Source organism: Protopterus annectens, chromosome 6.part0 (genome assembly GCF_019279795.1).
Source record: "Protopterus annectens isolate FY-2018-M chromosome 6.part0, PAN1.0, whole genome shotgun sequence".
In the NCBI taxonomy this organism is placed as follows: domain Eukaryota; kingdom Metazoa; phylum Chordata; order Ceratodontiformes; family Protopteridae; genus Protopterus; species Protopterus annectens.
The window spans coordinates 1,700,111,308-1,700,135,851 of NC_056737.1; the positions used below are offsets into that span (position 1 = coordinate 1,700,111,308).

Here is a 24,544-nt window from a genome sequence, read left to right on the forward strand (position 1 = left end):
CCACCTTCTATATGCCCAATGACTTTTATTCCACCCAGCTAATTTACCATATCTTATCGCTTCCTGTATTGTTTTTTTTTATCTTCCCCTTTCAACATATTTCCTTTAAATCACAACTAAAGACCCCTGCAATTATAATTTTTAGGTTAACCACTACATAACCGAATATTTAATGAAACAGATTCTCTCTTTCCTTACTAGTTATACATGTATATACAGCTATAATGCTGTTAACATGTTCTTTCCACCTCACATACAACAGATAACCTTCCCATCCTTACTAATTTTACATCTAGTATTTTCACTGTTTTTACACAACACAGCCACTCCAGAACAATTTTTACTCCTAAGTTCCATATTATATTTCCACCCCACAATTCTTCTGTTGGTAATCTTTCTTCACTTGTCAGGAATCCTGCATTATCTAACAGAAATACATCCACATCATATTTAGCACACCTGTATCCGTAGCCTACTTACAGTATTAACAAGTTCACCTTCTCCCCAGCCTCTTGTTGTCCTTTCTCATGAATGTTTTCTTCCATTTTCCCTTCCTTTTCATTATTTATTGCTTGGTCTTGATGGTTCATCCAAAAGTGTCCCTTTTTTGTAACTTAAGCTGCACTCAGCCACACACCTTCTTGCTCTATGCCCTTTGTCCCCACAACGGTTACACTGCATATTGTCACAATCATTAATTAAATGAGAATAGCCCCCCATAAATTAAGCATTTGTTAGACTGGCCAGCATACCTTAATGTCCATCTATGACCACCCACAATAATAACATTTGGCAAGTGTTTCAGAATCAGAATCACATTTATTGGCCAAGTACGCATGCATACAAGGAATTTGACTCTGGTTTCAGTGACTCTCAAAGTATGAATTACATAAACGACATACATACAACTATTAAGAACACAACAAAAAAGTAAATATACATATAACACATACATACAAGGTGCAAAGGGCAACTCAGTGCACAAAATACTGAAATAAACTCTGAAAGAAACAAGTATTAACAATTTGTAAATACTGCAGAATCCTTGGAGGCTTGTGAAAAAGAATACCCCAACCTAATAAGCTGAGTTAACAGTTTATTAACTTGATGGCCTGTCCTTATATCTGCTTGTTTTGGTGCGTATTAATCTATAACATCTGGCTGATGGTAATAGTTCAAAAAGATGGTGGCCAGGATGTAAAGGGTTGGTGATGATTTTCCCTGCCCTTTTCATGAATCTGGAATAGTACAGGTTCTGTAAGGAGGGCAAACTAGCACCAATAATACTTTCGGCAGACCTGACTATACGATGTCACCTATTTTTGCAATGATTAGACAGAGATCCAAACCACACTGTTATGGATGAGCTGAGAACAAACTCAATAACTGCTGTATAGAACTGAATCAACAGTTCCTGTGGGAGGTTGAACTTACTCAGCTGTCGTACAATGTACATTTGCTGTTGTGCCTTTTTTATGCTGGACCCTACACTGGTCTCCCACTTCAAGTCCCGGGAGATTATAGATCCCAAAAACTTGAAGGATTCCACAACTGACGCAGCAGTATTAAATATAAAGGGGGGGATAATACTGTAGTATCACTCCTAAGGTCCACTGTCATCTCCACAGTTTTAAGAGTGTACAGTTCCAGATTATTCTGACTACACCAAAAGGCCAGTTGCTTAACCTCCCGTCTGTATGCAAACTCATCACCATTCCTGATGAGCCCGATGATAGTATCGTCTGTGTATTTAATAAGTTTGACAGAGGGGTCCTTAGAGGTGCAGTCATTAGTGTAGAAGGAGAATAGCAGTGGGGATAGCAGACATCCCTGGGGGGCACCTATATCGATTGTGCGATAGCTAGATGTAAATTTCCCCAGCTTCACCTGCTGTTTCTTATTGGTTAGAAAATTGGAAAGCTGGCAGAGTTTCAAGTGAAGAAGTTCTGAAATTATTGTATTAAATGCAGAGCTGAAGTCCACAAACAGAATCACTGCATATGTCCCTGGATTGTCAAGATGTTGCAAGGTATAGTGCAGGCCCATATTAACTGCATCGTCTACTGACCGGTTCTCTAGATAAGCAAACTGAAGGGGGTCCAATGAGGGAGCTGTAATATCCTTCAAGTGAGCTAACACCAGCCTCTCAAAAGTCTTCACGACCACCGATGTCAATGTGTTTCCCCATTTTTTCCCAAATTTCAATACAGCTTCCAACCTCTACTCTCCACTGTATACGTTTCTCTCATTTCTAACTTTAATAATGTTATCAACAGTTTCACACAAACCTAAGTAGTGAATATAGTAACAGAGATAAAACAACTGGAATTGGGATCTTTGGAAAAAAATAGGAATTGTGGGAACAATATAAGCAGAGGAGGAACGAGGTATAAAAGAATGCAAGATTTGAATGAGCTGTCTGACTGAAAATGACTGGATAGATTATAAGCGATCTATAATGTTTGCAAAGAAAAATTATGTCAATATGGTTTGTGACGTATAATGTTTACAACTAAAATTAGGTCAATATGGTTTGCTTTCATTTATATAAATGTATGATTTCCTAAGTCATATGTGATAATTTAATAAAGATGTTTTTTGTTTAAAAAAAAAACTGTTTCACACAAACCCTTTATGAATTAACATCCTGTTTTTCCAGTTTATCAGATCTAAACTGCAAAGTAACACTTTTTCAACATTTAAGTTACTATCAGAAAACAAATCATTGTTCCACAGATAAATGTCCTTTTTGTTACGCAGTTCCAGAATTTTCATCATCAGTCCCTCAGTTCTAAATGTTAAGTCACAAAAGGTCTCTACCCCCAGTATGTGTAAGGCAGAATTTCCTAAATTTTAAAACCCAGAACAGTTACCAAATTGTCCTATACATGCCATCTATCACAGTGTCATTTTTATTCTTATACTCACAATTGGTCTTCTCTTCTTTTTAAAAACAGTTTTACTTTCAATTTGTTGCTGCTCTTCTTTTTTGTCTGTTGTCACTGCTGTACATGTTTTAATTACTGCATTTTCTGCCACCATAAAATCAGCCTCCTCAGTTTGCTGCTACTTTCCTCTAATAATTTCTGTTATTGCTGCATAAGTTTTAACTGGTACATTCTCTCCTGCCATATCACTTGGTTCCTTCTCCACATTACCATCCTCAGCACGCCCAAAAAAGTAATCTGCCATCTCACTCCATGAAATGGTAGAAATGTCATCTAGATCATCCCGCTTATTTTCAACAGAACATCTGCAAGCCTTGCTAATGCCAGTTATGTTATCTCCACCACTCCAACAGATTCACTTACTTCATTCTCCACTGAGACAGCTACACACTACTCATTTGTGTCATCCACCATACAGGAATCTAGCTGCATTCTGATACTCCATATTGAACAAAATTTTATCCACATTTTCTACATCCAAACTCTCCACAGCGTTTCTATTATCCTCCATGCTGCTGTTTCCCTTAGTCCTCTTCCCTACTACTGTAAGAGACAGCCCACTTACACCAGGTAGCAGCTCCAAAGAGTAGAGTTTTTATTATTTGTAAAAATTCTTACATTTCATATTATTTATATATTTACATTATTTATATAAATAACATCACTCAATACATCAACTTCTGTTTTAGTGTTTTCCCCCACCGTTTTTTTATTATTTGTAAAAATTCTTAAATTTCATATTAGTTAAATATTTACATTATTTATATAAATAACATCACTCAATACAACATCAACTTCTTTTTAAGTTTTTCCCCCCACCCTTTTACCCACAACCAAAACCATATTTTTCCAATATTCTTGTCAATGTCCATTTACCACTGTATTTGATCTCATTAAGTCTCTCGTTCCATACTGTCCATGTTATATAAAATATAACTATATCCATTTTCTTTGCCTTTTCTTGAGATCTTGTTCCATAATAACCATACTCTTCATGTCCATATTTAACATTTCAAATTTCAAATAATCTTTAACCAAATCATGTTTACATACTTTCCACAACTCTTGAATTCTTTCACATAAAAAAAACATGTTCTGTAGTTTCAAACTCTTTACACTTATGACATATTCCATCTAGTTTACTTTTGTATGCCATATTTGCTTTTAATGGCAATTTAACTATGGACAACCTCCACAAAAAATCATTACATTCTTTAATTCTTTTATAATTTGTATATCTCATCATTACTGCTTTTTTCTTATGTTTTAAAAGCTGGGTTAAAGAAAAGTATGTCAATGTGAGGAAGTCTTATGTAGACGAAAGCGATTACTGGTTCCTTTATTAAAGTGGTTTGGTTTGCTCTTTTTATGCCTTTCATTTTGTAGTTTACATTACATTAGTGCATTTTTTTACCTTTGGATTATTCTACACTCTATTTTCACATCTTCCCCAATCCAACCGTTTATGTTTAATTTCACATAATTCTTTTCATATATTAATTTAATAATTTGTAATACTTTGTCACTTATGTTATATTCCTGCAAAATTCATATTGGATATTATTATATGCCTTACTTTTATCACCTATCATAACCTTTACTTCTCCTTTTTTATTAAGTCTTCAATTACTTCTTTTATAAATCACAAAAAATCCTGATTTCCCTTTCTTCCATACACATTTTGATCATATAACCTTTCCATTGTACATTATATTCTTTTAGCTATTCTTCTCATAAAAAATTTAAACTGTATTATTTAATGTTATAGGTCCCCAATTTTTTTATCTCATCTTTATTTCCTTTCTTATACATACATTTTAAAACCCCCATACAAATTTCCTTATACTTAATGACTGTGTCCATCCATTCATAACTTGTATAAATATCATTTTTTGCTGGTCTTCCATATCTTTATACATATTATATTCAATCCCATCTAATCCCATGGCTGTATTTATATTAATATCTTTCATAATCTCATTCAACTCCTTTAAATTTATTTTCTCTAAATATTCACTGTCCTGTTTATGAAATGTCCCACCATCATAAATTTGTTCTACGCATACTTTTTTGCCATATAAATTTAACACATCGCTCTTATTTCATATATTCCTTATTGCTTATTAACTTGTTTACTGTCTTTATTTTTTAATTATTTTATTATTTTTATTGTTCATTTTATATAAATATGGTGCTACTTCCTCTTTTGCCTTTGTAAGCAATATTTTTGCTTATATAACAAGTTAGTTTTTTATTTCATTTGTATATTTCTTTTTCTAGTATAATATTCTATCCTTTTCTACTAAACCTTTAAAAAGTTCTTTACTTAGCACTGTGTACTCCTTACTTTCTCTTTTCCTCTTCTCTTCTACACATTCTAAAAATACCTTTTCATATTTATTTTTAAATTGTATCCACCACACAATCTAATTTTCAAAGACCTCATTCTAAATATGCTGTTTCCATAATTCTATAAGCTTTTTTCTTTCTCCTATATCCAAATTCTGTTTTCATTAATTCTTTTTATTCCTTTTACTATTTTAATATATCCTTCATTTTCATAATTTTTTTATATAAATAGCCACATGATCAGAAAATCCAGTATAATTTATTCCTTTCTGAGAAATTTTTAAACTTTCTGATATTAAAAAGTAATCAATTTCAGTCTTAATTTCATTCCTTTTATATGTCCATTGTTCATTACCCCATATTTTTAATTGTCCACTCCTAATAATTTCTGTAACTATTTTAAAATCACAGTCCCTCTTTTTATTCCTTAGGTTACAACTAAAGTCACCTGCGATTATTATACCCTTACCAACACAAACATAATTATAATTAAGTATATACTTTTAAACATTGTTTCTTTCTCTTTTTTGTCACATACACATATAAACCTACAACCCTGTATACATACCTTTCTCATCTCAGATCAACTACAGTTATTCTCCCTAGTTCTATTATTGTTACAGCTAATATCTTTATATTCTCTGTACACAGTATACATATACCTGAATAGGTTTCTTTACCTATATTCCAACATTACCATTCTAAAGCCTGTTTGTACCCTTTCTTCTTCCGTTAACAGTATGATGTCTTCTAACACTATTTGAGGATCTACAGCTGCACAACATGTAATATTAATCCTACTCTTCATATTTTTCATACTGTTCACATTTAAAGCAAACATTTTCAGCTTTATTGAACAGTTATATTTAAGATGTTTTTTACCCCTTACCTTTAATTCTCTTACCATAATATTTTTTAATTTTCTTTTTCTCTCCCTAACTCTTTTTCCTATAGCATTTTTCTTGCCTTTTACCATGTGCCACTTGGATTCTTTCTCACTTGTCTCATCTTTTTCTTCAATTTTAAAGGCAACTTCTACATTTTTCATTTGTGGTGTAACCTCCTGTACAACATCCTCTTCTATTTCTTTTTCTTGTATAACTTCATTTACATTTTTATTTTCATTTTCTTGTGTCTCTATCTCACACTGCCCTGTACTGCCATATTTGTTATACTTTAATTCACATTTTCTTTGCATTATGTCCTGTTTGACCACATAAATAACACCTTTTTTGTCACATTCATTAATTAAACAATCATTCTTTCCACAAAAATAACACGCTTTATGTTGTCCTCTGTTCTTCACAAACCCTCTATTACCATGCACATTAGTAATACTAGGTATATGTATAACATTGTCATTTTACATTTTTAAAATAACTCCACATTCCCATCCCCCAGTCCATAGTCATCTTTCATCTTATATTTTAGTAGTGCCTATCACTTCTTTACATGTTGTCAGCATATATTCTTTCAGTTATTTTGCTTCCACTTCAGTCCTAAACTGAAATAAAACCCTTTTTTTGTTTGTCTAAAAAACGATTGTACAACATATTCTGACCATGGAAAGTCTGTTTTCTTTTTTTCATTAACCCCCCCCCCCCCAAAAAAAAAAAATTCCATAAGCCTGACCAGTTTCAAATATGAAGTCACAAAATGTTTCTTTGTTAATTAAAATTAAAGCTTTTACCTCTTCAACTTTAACACCCAGTGGTACTACAACATTATCCCATACTTCATATCGGTCCAGACGTTCTTCCTTTTTACTGCTCATCCAAACCACTTTTACTCCACTCTCTTCTTTGGGAGTTTCTCCCACTGTTTCATTAAGTCTTTTTCGTTCTCTCTGGAACATTCTCTGGTACATTTTTTCTTCTATTCTCTCCATAATCTCACTCCAGGATACTGTAGCTCCACTTTCTGGCTCACTCTGGTTTATCATCTCCTCCAGACAAACATCCTGCAACCCTCCAGACTGGAGGGTTGAAGCAATACATTTTTCCACTTTTTCTGTCGATTCAAACAAATATTTCTGGAAGTTTTTCTCCGAATCCATTTCCAACTCTGTATTCACCTCCTTTCTTCCTCAATCTCCTCTCCATTCGAAAACAATGATTTCTCTGCTCCCAAATCATGTGAGAACATTTCTGATAGCAATTCTACAATTTTGATTGCATTTTCACCAACTTTCACTTCAGTTTCAGCAAAAGCTGAATCAGGCAAGTTTTCTCCCTGTTCCTCTGAGCCACCTCCATGCCTGGAACGGGAAGAGTTAGTCCATTGTGTCACTTACAAACTCTTAACCCTACTGCCAAGAGTAGGGAAAGTTCCCCGATGGCCTGTCCTACTAGTAGCAATACCATTTCAAGTCTCCCGTGAAAAGTGGCTACTAGCCTAGTAGTCAACAAAGGATAAATAAATAGTATAGATAAAATGCCTCACAGGATAGTCACATACTGCTTCACAACTCTAAAGCAAGCAGTGAATTAGTGCAGCAAAGACTGCATGATCTCTTTAACTAATGCAAACCAACCAAAATCAGTAACTGGCAAAAATATATTAACTAAAACATTTTTAAATCTTAGTTAAATTAGCCAACCTCACAGTTCCTAAGACGCCGAGCCCATGCTGGAATATTAGAAGGAAGTGGCTGGAGAATGGTTGAATAAGAGTCTTCTGTAACTCTAAAGAAAAATAAGGAACATAAAGTCAGTGATTTTTATTCACTGATAAAGTGAAGCTCAAACTAAAAAGTATGCTGAAAAAGCAAATGTTGTCAAATCAGTAAATATAATGAGCACTGATTGTTGTCATATTGCTTCAGACATAGGGAAAAATCAGGCAGAGAACAGCAAATTGGCAGGTTGAAATTCTTCACCATTACTGTTACACTTCTGTGCCGCTGGCATCCTCATAACCTTGCATGCTCGTTTAACTTTTTATTTTGCTAAAATGGAAAAGTCCAGTCAGAAAATCTCAAATGACAGTGACACACAACTTAAAACAGAAACATGATACATTTCAGATAGCTGCACAAAGAAGGCAGACTGCATCAACGCCAATACATTTCTAGAGATCTGCCAAGAAAAAAAGGAGCACACAGAAAGCAGAGTCTACATCAGTGCCAATGTTTCCTTGGATGTCTGCCTACATGCAAAAAAAAATTATCTGACATTATCTGTAACAAAATTTTAATAAACAAATATACATATAGTGAGAGATTGGGTATGTTGAGCTAGTGAGGTCAAGTCAGAAAAAGAAAAGGCATAAAGTGTTTACGGCTAATCTATGTATTTTTAAGTGAAACCTAAATTGACAAATCTGATTCTGGCAACTAGCACTTGTTTATTTTTTTTTTTACATAAAAGTAAAGCCCCTATATCACTCCCTATAAAGGGATTTAACCAAGTATTCCCCTTAACTAATATAACTAATGCCAAGGTAGAAAATCCTCAGAATAAGTTATAAAATCTTTCATCACATGAAAGGTTACAGAATTAGGTTCTTCAGATCAAGTTTCTCAAAAATTGTGCTCAGTCAGTAAACCAAATATCTGGAAAGTTTGAATAACTAAGTACAGAAAAAGGAAAAGGAAATTATGTGAACCTAAGTAGCTGGTGATGCCATCACAAGATTATGTTTTACAGACTGAAAGTGCAACAAACTTGTTTAAACTGGTTGACAGAATGGCACCTGCATATAAACAAGTAGGATATTCTGGAATTGTATCACCATAGTGGTTACTGGAGCTGTTAACCTCTCTGTGCTTCTAGAAAAGGCGTGCAACAGTTGTATAATTGGCCTCCAAGCACAGATATTTGCTCCACTCATTTGGGCACTGTTATCTAATAAAAACAAAGGAAACATTATTACTTAAGTAGATTTATGTACTAGTTAGCTGTTACTAGAAATCATAGACACTCTATGGTAACAGCATTCTGCATTTACGGAACTGATATTTTACATTTGTGTCATTGTGTACTCCAGTTATGATAACTTGGTTTGCAGAACAAATTAACACAGACATTTCTCTATGCTTTTGGCAGAGAACTTTCTGAGGCCACTGAGGAGGTGGGGAAGTATTCTAATCACTGCCTTCATAGGACTGTAACAGGAGAAAGCACAGCTGTGTCACCAACCTACCATAACTGTAGATGATTCAGTATGGTCACTTTGCAATTACCACAACAGGGAGGGAATTCTGATCCCACCAAACTTTCATAATGGAACATTCTTCCTCCTCAGGTGGGCTGTCATCACTTTCAACTCAGACATCCTCATATATCTGGTGTAAATAGGTTTACCTTCATAACGGTGATTTCAGTATGTGGTCGACCCCGCTTCCGCGAACACACCGAAGTGCGAACGTCCCAAACGACAAAAACGACACATGCGAACAGCTAAATCTCTCCCCCTTTTTGACCCATGGTAGCACTGGTGTGGAGGTGTGGGGCAGCCGGAAATGTCGAAATGCGACATTAATTCGACCTTTTAAAAGTTTCGCGGTTTTGATTTCGCAGAAATGGGTCGACATATGTGATTGACAATATGAAGGTAAACCTATAAATATGACATCTTCCAATGTTATTTTCTGTTCTTTCATGCCCCCACCCCAAGGATATGGTAGGATACCAACAACTTGCCTATAATTCCATAAGTTATGCTAACCTAACCAAGAGGATCTGGGAAAGGCCTGATACTCCTGCCCTTCCTAACAGACCCAGGTAACAAAAGAGTAAAAGGGAAAAAAAGACATGACTTGGACTAAGTAAGGAGGAGGAAACGAAATGAGTACCCCTATCCTGGAACCTGGCTGCCCAGAATATAGAGAGGATGAAGAGAGGGACTCGGGACTGCAGTAGTGAACACATTCGAACATCTACAATTATAGTAGGCTGGTAACACAACTGCACTATGCTCTTTTTGCAGATCACTGTTACAGCCATCACATTAGAGAAGATTCCTAAAGCTGACCCCAAGACACCCTGGATCAGAAGAGACGTGCCATTCAGGATTGCTTAAACAAACCCTGCTCTTACTCTGGAAGCCCTGATTCATGACAGAAAAGCAACAGTAATAGCTATGACCTTTGTGGAGTACGAGCTGATTTTTTTCTAGTATGGATTTATTCTGGGTTTTGAAGGAGAAAATTACAAACGATACTATCCACTTTGAAACAGCTTGTTTGGATACAAGCAACACTTTCTTATTTTCAGCACATGCTACAGGCATTTGACCTGACCTCCTTACATCCTTAACGCTGTCCTTATACCATCTAAGTTGACATCTAGGAAGTCATAAACTTTTCTCCCTTATTCTAAAGGTTTGGAAATAGCACTGGTAGCCAGATAGCCTGATACAGAGTTAGTCCTGTTAAGACTTCTGACATTAAGGAGGGTTAGTGTACAGGATAACTATCCTTATGAAATTTACGGAAAGGCTGTTTGCACATCAAGGCTTGGAGTCCAGCTACTCTTCCTGCTATGGTGATAGCTAAATGAAACACTGTTTTCCATGACTGTCACTGCTGGCTTGGGGGTGCAGTTTCTCCACCATAAAGATGGGAGCCCAGGCTGACACCACTGTCTGCTAGGATTTCCAAAATGCAGGATGCCCTCCAGAAACTGCTTAATGGGTCGTCTGGCTACCGAGGGAGTTTTCACACAAAGACCAGCATAAATGGCAGAAAGATGCATTTTCACATAAGTGTAAGACAAGGCTGTGGGAAAAGGTTGAGAGAGACATAGAAGAACCACAAGTACATTATCTATGTAAAGTGCAGACTTGTTCTTTTGCATTGGAAGAAGAATCTCTTGTATTTAACTAGGTAAGATTTCACTGTACTTGGTCTCCTAGCCTCTCACATGATTTCTAACAGATCCTTAGGATAAAGATGCCCAAAGGAAATAAGAGTTATATCCTCCAAGATGCCAGGTTCAATGTGGATAGGTACAGGTTCATGAGGGACTCCCAACAACTGCTTTAGGAGGTTACACATGCTGTGGCAGTAAATAAGGAGTGTCCTTTCCGAGCTGGAGCAGAAGGGAGAACTAGTGCTGACTAGCCCTCCTGTTTGGTTTCCTGAATAACCTTAAGGAGAAAGGGAAAAGGAGGAAAAGAACACAGAAATAGAATTCTTCAATCCAGCTACCCAGTTTGATAAACCAATCTTATTGTTAAATGTTTACACACCCTGTAATGACCAGCATCTATTCATAACATCATTATATCCAATTTTGACACAATATGATAAGTACTATATAATTATTGGAGGAGACTGGAATTCCTCTCAGAATCCGAAGTTGGATATATCTTGTCCACAAAGAGCATTTAATAAACAAGTGGTATCAGTATTAAGTGATGTTAAGGAAGACTTTCAACTATATGATCCTATTCAGTATTTAAATACTGGAAATAGTATAAATAATTATACTTTTTATTCCCCGTGTCATAAAATGTGGTCCAGAATAGATTTCTTTTTGATTTCAAGAATAATGGTTAACCTGGGACCCTTAGTTGTTACACACGCACGATACACATCAGATCATTCAAAAATTTCATTAAGTTTTGCTGAAGATCCAATGGAGGTCCAGCAGCAAATAGGTTTTAACTGGTCTCTTAACCCAAATTTGTTGAATAAGGAGGAAATAGTGCAGGAAATTACAGGTCATCTTAAAGAATTATTAGATAGATTAAAGAAACAACAAAGTATACCTGACATTGATTGGGCGACATTTAAAGCACAAATAAGAGGGATATTTTTGCAAAAAACTTCATACTATAAAAAAATACAAAATAGAGATATTCAAAAACTAGAGGCTAAAATTAAGACACTTGATCAAGAATTGATGCAAAACTTTAATACTCAGAGGTGGAACTACTTAAATGTCAAAAAGATCTCTTTCTAATACAAAATTGTAATTTGACGTTTCAGGAACATAGAATGTTAGTGAGGTATGCCAATCATGTGCAAACACCATCACGGGCATTAGCTAGGATAATTAATCAATCGAGAACAGCAGTACAAATTTCGGAAATACATTTTAGAAACACAAATTATTTCAAAACTGAAGATATCATAAATGTCTTTGAGCAGATATACACTAGTATATATGGTGAGCATAGTGACTTATCCCCCCATAGAACTAGCAAGGAATTTTTACAAACTATTAAATTTCCGAAAATAGAAGACAGTATTCAAAGTGATTTGATTAAACCGATATCTGAAGAAGAAGTGATATATACAATTCAATATATGAAATCGTACAAGTCACCATGTCCGGAGGGTATGACGGTGGAATTCTATAAGAAATTTGGCAATATCTTTGGCAAAATACTCTCACGTGTCTTTAATTATATAATTAAGAATAAAATTAATGATCCCCATCTTAATGCTTCAAAAACCATTTTTATACTCAAACCTAACTCTGATTCTCAAAACCCAGATAATTATAGACCAATTTCATTAATAAATGTAGATATGAAAATTTTAACCTCTATTATAGCTAATAGATTAAAAAAGTAATGAATCGTATCGTATCTAGTGAACAGGCTGGCTTTATGGCAAATAGACAAACTAGTGATAATACACTTACACTACATACCTTAATAGCTTATGCTAAACAGAAGAACCTTAACATGTATGCGCTTATGATTGATGCGCAGAAAGCTTTTGATAGGGTTGATATAAACTTTTTGTTTGAAATTTTACCATATTTTAATATATCTCCTGAGTTTGTTGAAGTGTTAAAAATTCTATATAGTAATCCATATACCACACTCTATATAAACAGCAATTCTTCTAAAAGAATACCAGTCAGAAATGGAACACGTCAGGGTTGTCCTCTGTCTCCTTTATTATTTAATATATATGTTGAACCTTTATTCCTGTACATTAAACAGAATATATACCACAATGCCCCACTAGTTTACGGAACAAAAATATCAATGGCAGCGTTTGCAGATGATCTGAATATATATTGTACAACTCCAATCTCAGACACTAAAAAGCTACTAAAAGCAATAGAGAACTTTTCAGAAGTTTCCAACTATAAAATTAATCTAAAAAAAAACTAGCATTTTCCCATTGAGAACTCCCAAACCCTTTTCACTGTTGCCTCTGGTGGGACAAACAATGTGTAAAGATAACATTAAATATTTTGGTATTGGCTTAGCTACGGATGATAAGGATTTTTATTTTACTAATATTAAAACAGTTTGGGATCAAATAGTATCTGATTTGGGGAGATGGAAGAATTTATGACTACCAGTATTATCAAAAGTATCAATTATCAAAATGAATGTACTACCACGATTATTATATATTTTCAGATCTGCTGAGGTAGTAATTTCAAAACCATTTTTTAAACGAATTCACAAAGAATTAGCTAAATTTATCTGGGAGCCAAAGAAAACAAGGATTTCATATGAAAAATGAATGACCCCAAAACATAGAGGTGGATTGGAGTTACCAAATTTTGAAACCTACTACCTTATAGTAAACTCAAACAGGCTTCTTAGAATTGCTAATTATAACATAACAAGCACTAAATGGATACCTACCTGGGTAGTACTGAACTATAAATATATTTTACATTTAAATATTAATCCTAAAGCCATACCCTTTTTACCTAAAGAAACTTTGAAACTGTATGGGATAATGGATCACATTAAATTATATGTAACGTCTTTACAAACCTTATTTCAGTCATTAGATCTTGCTCAATATATGATGGCTTATCAACCCTTTCATAGAAACCCTAACCTGAGACTAAATAAAAAACTAATTGATCTTAAAGAATTCCCATTAATAATCAATCTAACTTTAATAGATATTTATACACTTCTCAAACTCTCGGCTAATCAGATAAGACAAGAATTAAATTTACCCAAAAATTATCTCGTTATTGTAAGACAAATTAGGGAACTTTCTATAAGTTACTTTAAAAATTTTAAACCCCGAGAAGAGAATATAATTAAATGTTCAAATTTGTGGCAAGCTCTCCAACAAGATATTAAATTTATAACAGCAGCAAATAATCTAATAAAGGAGCTTAAATTCAAAGATAAAATTCTTGCGTCAAAATATTGGAAAGAGAAAATGCCAGAGATAGAAGACAGTCATATGATAAAAGTAATTGATTTGACTACAAAATCTATTTCTCTTCAAAAACTGATGTATACCCAGTTGATGATATGGAATAATGCGTATTATACATGTCTTAGCCTGCACAAATTTAATTCCAAAAATTCTCCAGTTTGTCCATACTGCAAGGATCAATCTGCTGATCTTCTTCATATGTTCTGGAGTTGCAAATGCATATACAGACTTTGGAACTCACTAAAGATACAACTTCAAAAGATGGGTTACCAAAGTACAACATTGTCATGGAAATTTATGATTTTGCATATTCCCCCAAAAGAACTTCCTAAATCTCAAAGTATTGTATTAATCAATATCTTTTATTAATGAAGCTATACATAGCTACTAATTGGTTAGACCCATCCAAAACATCATGGAATAATTTTAGAGTACTAGCAATAAGGCATATACTAGCTCACAAATTACTTTTGAACCAACATAATAAAAATATTAACAATCCAAAAATATGGGAACAAGTATTTAATATTATATTAGCGTAACATCTCATATTTGAATTTAACAAGAATTATTTTTACACCTTTAAAAAACTCTGTAACACTGTTTATTACTTGAATTGATCTTAACCATTTGTATATTTTTGGTGTATAATTCAATGTGTTACTTGGAAGCATTTATGTAAATATTGTATATATGTTTTGTGTTTTTGTTAATTACTTTAGTTGTTAGTTTCTTTTTAATTTTTTTTGTTATGTTTTCATTTTGTATGGCATATAAGAAAATAATAAAAATTATTACTGAAAAAAAAAAAGAATTCTTCAATCCAGGGCAAGTGCATCCTCTGCTAGTGAATTCTTGTGTTGAATCCTAGAAAGTACAGTTATGTAAGTAAACTTAGCATCAGAGTAGTTTGTTCAAATGATCACTGCTACTGTAGCCTTAGCTATATGGGTTATATCCTGCCAAGGATATCACAGACAGCTTTCAAAGCTTCAGGACACATTCCACGCACCCAAACCATTACTCAGCTAAAGCTGAGGTGACTAAAAAGACAGGATTGGGTGCTGAGCCCTTCAGAGCTTTTATGGCAAGAGAAACAGGAAAGCTAAGCCCTGAAAGGGCAATGCTTTAACAATAAAATAATAACTGTCCACACCCTGGCATAAACAACATGCCAAAAAACAAGGTGCATAGAGGGAGGGAGTGACTACTGCGGCAGTGATCATTCGAACATCTACTGTTTTGGTAAATTTACTTACACAACTGTATCATATTCATCACACTGAACAGTGCTGCAGTAGCTTTACCTATATGGGTAGATTACCCCAGCTTATTACATTAGGAAGGGGAAGAGTCCAGGAGCCCCTAGGAGTCCTAGCAAAGCCTGATCTAGTCCTAGGGAACAAATCAAGCTTGTAATCCCTTGTAAATGCATGTATACAGGACCAAGTTGATGCTCTAGAATACTTGCCGCCATTAGTACTGTGACACCTGTGCACTGGCCCAGCACTCAAGGAGCCTCAATCATCGCCACTAACACCAGTGAGGGGTGTCCATATAGGGATAGGATAAATACACACACAATAAAGTACAATTTCCCTTAATAGCACACACAGATCACAGTCAGTCTGGGGCTGGTTTCTTTCTTTCTCTCCAGGTCCCCAATAAGACTCCCCACTGACACAGCTATAGGGTCCAGATCTCAGCCTAGTGGGCAAGCTAAAACCTCCAGCACCCTCTCTGGCCAACCAGTGCTTTGTGTCCCTGCCCAAGTAGTTGACACACGCACACACTTTGAGATAAGAGCTCTACAGAACCACACAGACCCTCCTGGGGAAGGCTAGCACAGGTTCTCCAGCTGTGCCCCTTTTACCTAGACTATACGGAATAAATCACTGCCACCACCCACTAATATTTATCAGCTACCAAAACGCCCTTATGAAAGGGTGTCCAATTATACTGTGCAATATTATTATCCAAATGGTAAGTGCAACTGAACAGTCAAGGGCTATTGGAGTGGCTTGGCCAGTATCACTTATACATGCAATATACTCTAGAGCTTAAATTAACTCTACTTAAAACAGCCACAGTTGAAAGGTTTAAAATGTTTAATAATACATGATAAAAACCCAAGACAATACTTCTTACTACACAGTGCTAGTCAATAGTTCATACATCACAAATAAATACTTAAAATAATACAGTAGAAAAGTTCTGACATCAATACAGAAAAAGACTAATTTAAATTTCCTGTTTCCTAGCCATATCCAAGAGAAAATACAGTTCTAAAATAAATTTACATATAGAACAGAGGCAGAGTGCTGGTGATGTTGGATGTTCTCAAGACAAATGCTAAATGCCCTCATTATTTCTGTTCTTAAATTGATAACACAGTACCACTGATTCATTTCAGATTACAATAATTTATTTCTGGTTCCCAGGCTAACAGAAACTCAGAGGTTAATAGCCCTTTTGATCTTGCAGCTGGTCAGGAAGCCAGAGCAATAAAATAAATTATACATGTAAATTCTATCCATTAACTCTGGCCTCAAAACAATAGGCAGAATGCCTCCCTCTAGACATCTTGGCTCTGAGTTTTAGATCAAAGAATTTCACAATGCTTGACTTATCAGCTTTCTTACAGCAGAGTGGACTGTTGTTACATTTGTGCAGTTCCACATCTAACAGTATTTTCTTCCATTTAAAAGAACAAGCCTGTGGCTTATATTAATACTTACAAATGACAGAATTATCTACAAATTCTATCTAGCTAGGCTAGCAGCCTTCACCTATCTTCACAAGTACCTGTTTCACATCCTCAGTAAGCATGCCTAAGGAGAATTAAGATCCTACCATCCCGGCAGTCAACTGCAGTAGACTGGGGTCAGGATGCATCAAATACTCATGATCGTGTGTGACTAAATCCCATCTGTGAGGTGGACATTTCCTAAAGAGGGGAGAACCACTGTTGTCTGGGCCAAAAGGAAATAACCACAATGATCTTGTGAGATGCCTTCTAAATCTTCATAAGTACCCAGGACATTAGTGGAAAAGCATACAGGAACATGAAAAGGAATGGCATTTGTCTTCCAGGTCTTCTTGCATGAAGTCCTGGAACAGAATCTTGCCAGCTGAACTTGAACTCCCTACAGATGGATTACATCTTGGAAGACCTCCAGACCTAGTTCCATTTTTGAGGGTCGTCCCTTGTCCTGCTTAGCTTGTCTGCCACACAATTTTGCTCTAACAGAATGCAGGATGCCTGGAGAATGAGACTGTGCTGTGAAGCAATATCCCATGCTAACAAGGCTAGTTTGCAGAGGGGGTACAACCTAGTTCCCCCTTGCTTGTTGTGTACCAGATGACTGTGGTATTGTTTGTAGCAACTTGAAGAAGTCTAGGGGACTAAAGATGATTCAGACAGTTGAATGCATTGATCAGGGCAAGCATCTACTTCACATTTGTGTGCTTGCATCTGTCTTTAGTGTACTATGCACTTTGCAGTTTTAGCCATCCTGAAACTGATCTTGAAGCAAAGTCCGCGGTGACTGTGGTGACTGACTACTTTGGAGCAGGGAGGGACAAGGGTAGACCTGGACTTAGGGAAATTTGCTGTCTCCAACAAGTGATTTCTCTTCTGACAAGCCCAGCATGACAAAGGATGTTGGCACTTGGACCAAACAGACTTCAGGTACCACTGTATCTTTACCATGTGGAGTCTTGCCACAAGTATCATGAAAATCATAGCTGCCATGAGATCCAAATCCTTTGGTATTCCCTTGCAGTAAAAGAAGTTTGACTAGAAATGTTAGACATAGATCTAGATATATTTTTCCTGTGGAAGAAAAGCTCTTTGAACTGAGGTATCTAATTGACAGCCCAGTAAAACAATCTTATATGAAGGAATCAAACAAGACTTTTGAATGTTCTCTTGGAATCCTGTCATGTGTAAGAGATCTCTCACCAAAGTGAGGGATTCCTGACACTTTGAAAAAGACCCCCAAAATAAGCAAGTCATCTAAACGTGGAAAAAAATGTGGATATCCAGTAGTCTGCAATAAACTATAACTGGAGCTAGACACTTTGTGAATACTTCTGGTGCAGCAGATAGTCCAAAGGGTAAGGCAGAGAACTGATCATGTGATCCAGACACACAAAACCTTAAGAAATGCCTGAAGTCTGGATGAATACGAATATGATAATAAAATTAAAGCTATGTACTCACCATAATTATGCATCTGTGCTGTCCATTTTCATTCTTCCACAATGTATGTGTTACAGATCTGACCTCTGATCCAACTCTCGAGCTACTCCCTCTATCCACAATGCCCTAGTCCATCCTCAATACCTCAGACTGAGTTTGCTGCCTTGAAAGTCTTAGTATACTATAGCAGTAGAGAACAGAAATGAAGCCAGGGCTGAAACCTGGAACTACAGGTTCCAAAGATCCAACAAGTCACTCCAGAAGATGACAGGAAGGTGGAAGGAGTGAGGGGAGTTGAGGAAGAATTAAAATGGATAACACAGATGCACTGTTATGGTGAGTACATAACTTTAATATCTGCTGTTGTCCTTATCATTCTTCCTCAACGTATGGGACAGAATCCCAAGCTACACAAGTCTTAGGTGGTCTAGACAGAAAATATAACAAAAGGGGAGATTTTTGAAGAAATTTATGAATATATTTGGCATGAAAGATGTAAATTCAGTAGTAGGAGCTCGCAAGAGAATTTACATATTATTCCTCACGGTAATAACTGGGCTAGGCAAGATAGAAATTATATTTCATAGGAACATGTGCATTTAATTGAAAGCCTTCATATGCATCCATTAACTATTTCAGACCACATGCCAATATTAACTAAAATACACTGGCACTTCCCATCTATCTGTTAAATAGAGAGGAATTTAGGCATTGGAAATTATTCAGGTGTTATTACGGAAGATAGAAATTTCATCAGAAAATACAGCTAGGGCGTGAGATGAAATGAAAGTGGAGTTTAAAATATGGTAGAAATAAAAGAAAAAGATATGGTTAAGAAGTAGCAATAATTATTTACAGAGACTGACAAATGTTAAAGTATTGCAGAACAGGGGCAATCTCACAGAACAAAGAGGCACAACTGTAGAGTGCTAAAGAGAAAATAAGGGAATACCTTGATAATATGCAAGAGTTTAAAAAGACTGCTGTTAAGCAATTGTTTTTTGGATAATAACTCTAGTGCACAAAAGGTTTTAGCACAAAAGTTCAGGAAACAGAAAGTGATGGGGGGCGAAGCCCCCCATGAGGGTTTGTTTTGTTCGCTGCCATTGTTGTGTGGTTGTCAAGTTACTTACCATCTGTTTTCCATTGGTGTTTCGAGCGGTCGATGATCTGTTGTTTCGGTGTTGTCAGCTCGCTCATATGAAAGTCGCTGATGTGGTGTTTTGGTAAAGTGAAGAGGACCCGTACCCACACATGAATTAGTTCAGCAATCCCCAGATTTATGGGGACATGATAAAATTAAGTACCTAGGAGTGTGGGCTAAAAAAGATTTTGTTATGGCAGCTAAGGATATGTGTGAAGAGACTAAATAAAAGATAATACAAAAACTGAGAAACTGTAATCCCTGTTTTATGGATATGGATAGCAAAAAAACAAACAATTAAAATATTTAAGTCCCTTTTGCTTTATATACAGGTCAGGCATATTTTTATCAACCAAAGGAGAAGTTGTGGATAGCAATTAATACAGAATTGAAGGAATGTATTTGGGAGGGGAACAGGGTAACATTCAAGTGGAATAAGTTGATCCTTCCAATAGAACAACTTGGTTTGGGATTACTTGATTTGAAGGGGTATTACAGAGCTACACAGTTAAAGCTCCTATACAAAGCACAAGCAGAAAGTTACAATTCAAAGTGTAAAGGGATGATGATAAAATGGCAGAAGCTCAAGAAATCAGAAGAGACTGGGATTTTGGATTCAGATCTTTAAGGAGAATAACAATAACCATACAGAATATTATATTCATAAAGCAGCAGAAGGTATTCTAAGAACTAAGCCAACAATGGAATGGAGAAATAAGATTCTACTGATAGCAATGACTGAAATTTGGGGTACAGAGAATAGGTAAGAGGGGGATGGAATTTATTGGAGGAAAATGGCAAAGGAACCAAGGTATTGGGAGCAAATAATTGGAAAGTGAAAGGTAATAGAATGGGAAGAGGCTAATAATGCATCTGGACTGGTGCTTCCAAGAAGGCTGTACATAATGTTAGCTCTCCCAGTGTGAAGACAGAAATTGAGAAAAAGGAGTGCCAATGAAAATGTCTTTTTGGTAAAATTCAGATAATGGCTAGTAAATACACTTCCTGGATGCCAGCAAAGAAGAAATTTGGAAAACCTGAAACAAATCAACCAGAAAAGGTAAAGAGAAAACACTTTCTGAGCAGGATTTTGCAGCTGCTCAGCAAACAGCTGTACAAGCTTCAGCTTTTGGTTCAAGAGATGGCTTCCAGTAATTTAAAGAAAAATAAATCAATTGTACTCAGAGGTGATTAAAATAAATGAAACACTGAAGAAATATACCAATTTAACCAACAAACTGCTGGAAAAAATAGAAGAAGCTTTAACTAGCCATTCAGATGAACTGATAAAACTGAAAAAAATCAAGGGGTGACATGAAGAAAAAGTTGGTTGAATATGAAGTTTCTCAAGAAGCGCTGTTTAGAAGGCACAAAGAAAATCTGACACTTTCAGCTGTACCAAAGAAACTGGAAGGAATGGAAACATCAAGTGTGTAGGTAGTTTTAAGAAGCTTTCTAGGGGCTTGTACAAGTGTATAAATACTGAACATGTGCGATCCTGACTGCCATTTTGTAGTAAGCTGTTGAGATGTAAGCATGAACATCTGTGTAGTCTGTCTGTTAATCAGGTCATTTATATTTTATAATGCTGATATCCATCCTGATGTGTTTCTATGCAATAAAGCATATAAACGAACTACCCTGTCTGTTCATCATCTATACTAGAGAGGGACGAGCGACGTGGTGTCAGAAGTGGGATCCAGATTCCTCAACTTCGAGACTGAGAGGCACTCAGTTAACATTCGAGGAATATACAGGAGTGAATCATCCCTATGGTACGAAAAACTTGCAAAACAGGTCAGAAACAAATTTCAGGTATTAAAACTTGCTCAAACTATTTCTTATTTGCAAAATATGAAACGAGGCATTCGGAATGCTCTAAATGAATTTCTAAGTAAGAAAATATTCAAAATTATGATATGTTAACAAAAAATTTTGAAATAACTATGGAAAAATGTTTGAAATAAAGTCCAAATCACATAAATGAATAAAATAATGGAAACGACTGCATTTTTTGTTAAGCACTATATTTTTGCATTACTCAAAGCTATTCAAGTTATCTGAAGTGTATGAAGTGTTTTGTATGTTTGTGCAGTATTACAGTATAATTATTTTGCAAAATACAATCATTTCAAAGCATACTTTGCAAAGCACAGTATTTCGAAGAGTTTATTATGCATTTGAATGTTATTACAGGCACTTATAGCAGCTTGTTCGCATATACATACAAGGCCCATATTATTACAGTGTGTTTGGGCATAATTTGTTGGCATGGCTGAAGGATTTGTAGACCAGCTCCACTTGTGTTTGACAATACTACTGCAGAAAACTGGAGAGTGTTTGAGCAAGAGTACAATATTTTCATACAGGCTGCATTTTCTGATAAAGATGACCATATAAAGGCATTTATTCTGTTTAATTTAGCTAGGTCAGAAGCCACTGAAAGGGAGCATTCATTTGTGTATGCACCTGCTGTCTTTGCAGGAGAGTGGGAAAACCGTCATACAGTTGTACCGGCTGGGTACAGGGAAGACCACAAGTACTTGAAATATAAATTTAGAGAAACATGTAGCCCTCAAACAAATATTACAATGGAAAGACACTTATTTTACACAACAGATCAAAAACCTGATGAAACCTTTGCAGCATTTAGAACAGATTTGGGAAATAAAGCTAAAACATGCAGATTTGGTGATATAAGGGATGAGTTAATAAAGACAGACTTGTATGTGGTATTAAAGATGATGCTGTGAGACAGATTTTGCTTTGTGACAGTGATCTGACTTTGAATAAGGCCTCTGAGAAGTCAGATATATGAGCTTACAGAAAAGCACACCAATGTGCTTACAAATGAGAAATGCATGCTTCCAGTAACTTCTAAAGCTCATGTTGATAGTATGCAGCATGTGATTAAAAGAAACAGGCCCAAGCATATTACAGCAACTGTAAGCCTTGCAACAGTCACAGGGAACCCCCACAGCTTTCTAGCAAGCTCCACAGCACACACAGTCTCAGTGAAGCCAACTGTCATAATTGTGGAGGAAGACATGAGCCTAAAGGGCAAAATGATTAGCTTTTGATCATCAATGTCACAGATGCAATAAATGGAATAATTTCAAAAGGTTTTATAAATTATAAATCAAAATGGACATATTCTTTTATTAAAAGGGAACTGATTTCATTTAGTAAGGAAGTCCATCGTGTAAGCTTTAAAGACCACTGCTCTAATTTTGACCAGTATATTTTCTCTACCTATGCTGATCTTTTCAAAGACAAACTAGGCAAGCTTCCAGCTGTGTACTCCATGAAGTTAAACCCAGAGGTCAGCCCAGTTGTCAGGCCAGCCCAGAAAGTTCCAGTAGCTATGCAGAACAGAGTCAAAGCTGAGCTAGACAAAATGGTGCAACAAAGTGTGATTTGTCCAGCTGAAGAACCAACTGAATGGGTATCTTCCATGGTGGTAGCTCATAAGAAAAGCTCAGATAATATCAGAATATGTATTGATCCATGAGATTTGAACAAAGCACTGAAAAGACCTCATCATCTAATGCATAGAGTCGAAGAAGCTGCAGCTCTGATGCCAAATGCCACTGTTTTTCTGTCTTAGATGCAAAGAGTTCCTTTTGGCAAATTTTGCTTGACAAGAAATCCTTGTTGCTAACTCCATTCAGTACTCCTTTTGGCATTTACAGTTTTTGAGAATGCCATTTGAGATGAATTCTGCCAGTGAAGTCATTCAAAGTGCAATGGCGCATTTTTTTCTGGATAACCTTGTGCTATTATGGTAGATGATATTCTAGTAGGAGGTAATGGTGAATCTGAGCATGACAGAAACCTCAAGAAAGTTCTGGAAAGGGCAAGTCAACTGAATCTTAAGTTGAATCCTCAGAAATGCAAAATCAGGTTGCAAGAAGTCACTTATGTTTGTCATTTGTTTACCAGTTCAGGCTTATGACCAGACCTTTCCAAGCAAACACCAAATCTTGAGATGTCAGCTCCAGACAATGTTCAAGCCTTCCAATGTTTTCCTGGCATGGTTAACTAGGCAAGTTAATTCCAGACTTGAGCCAACTAGCAGCACTGCTCAGAGAGTTGCAATTCCAGACTTGAGCCAACTAGCAGCACTGCTCAGAGAGTTGACACATAAAGATGCATCTTGGTCATGGTTGGAACACCACCAGAGAGCATTTGATGTCCTGAAACAGAGAACTGTCAGCCCACCAACTCTCAGATATTATGATGTTCACAAGCCAGTTACTATTTCCTGTGATGCTTTGAAATCTGGTCTTGGCGTAGTCATTCTTCAATAGGATCAACCTATTGCCTATGCGTCCAGATCTCTAACCCAAACTGAAATGCAGTATGCTCAGATAGAGAAAGCACTTTTGGCAGCTCTGTTTTCATGTTCAAAGTTCCATGATTATATTTATGGTAGACCTATCCAGATTGAAACAGATCATCAACCTCTAGTCACTACTTTGAGGAAGCCTATGCAAACAGCTCCAGCCAGATTGCAACGTATGATGCTGAAATTGCAGAAAGTACAGTTATGTACACTTACCATAAATGTAGATGTTCGAGTGTATTCACTGTTGCAGTCCTCACATATGGGTAATCTGGCTCCTAGTAGCCCTCAGTCGGCCCGAATACCAGAGTCCTTGGTAGATGACGTAGGCTGCCGCCAGTTGTAAAACTGATGTCAGTATGTCAGGTATAAAGGGAGGCAAGCCAATACCATTTCCTCAGTTTTTCTTGCCTTAACTGTCAGGAGCCCCCAAAAGAAAGCTAATCCAGGAATG

The 24,544-nt window shown here is 36.0% G+C and overlaps 1 protein-coding gene across 2 annotated transcripts in view; it reads right to left on the reverse strand.

The window, feature by feature from the left end:
• Window positions 1–24,544, reverse strand: part of CARF (calcium responsive transcription factor) — a 2,518,000-nt gene that overhangs the window by 1,453,166 nt on the left and 1,040,290 nt on the right. For both annotated transcript variants that reach the window (XM_044075092.1, XM_044075091.1), the window contains exon 7: window positions 7,897–7,981. In XM_044075092.1, coding sequence (XP_043931027.1) covers window positions 7,897–7,981 — 85 coding nt within the window. The remainder of the gene's footprint in view (window positions 1–7,896; window positions 7,982–24,544) is intronic.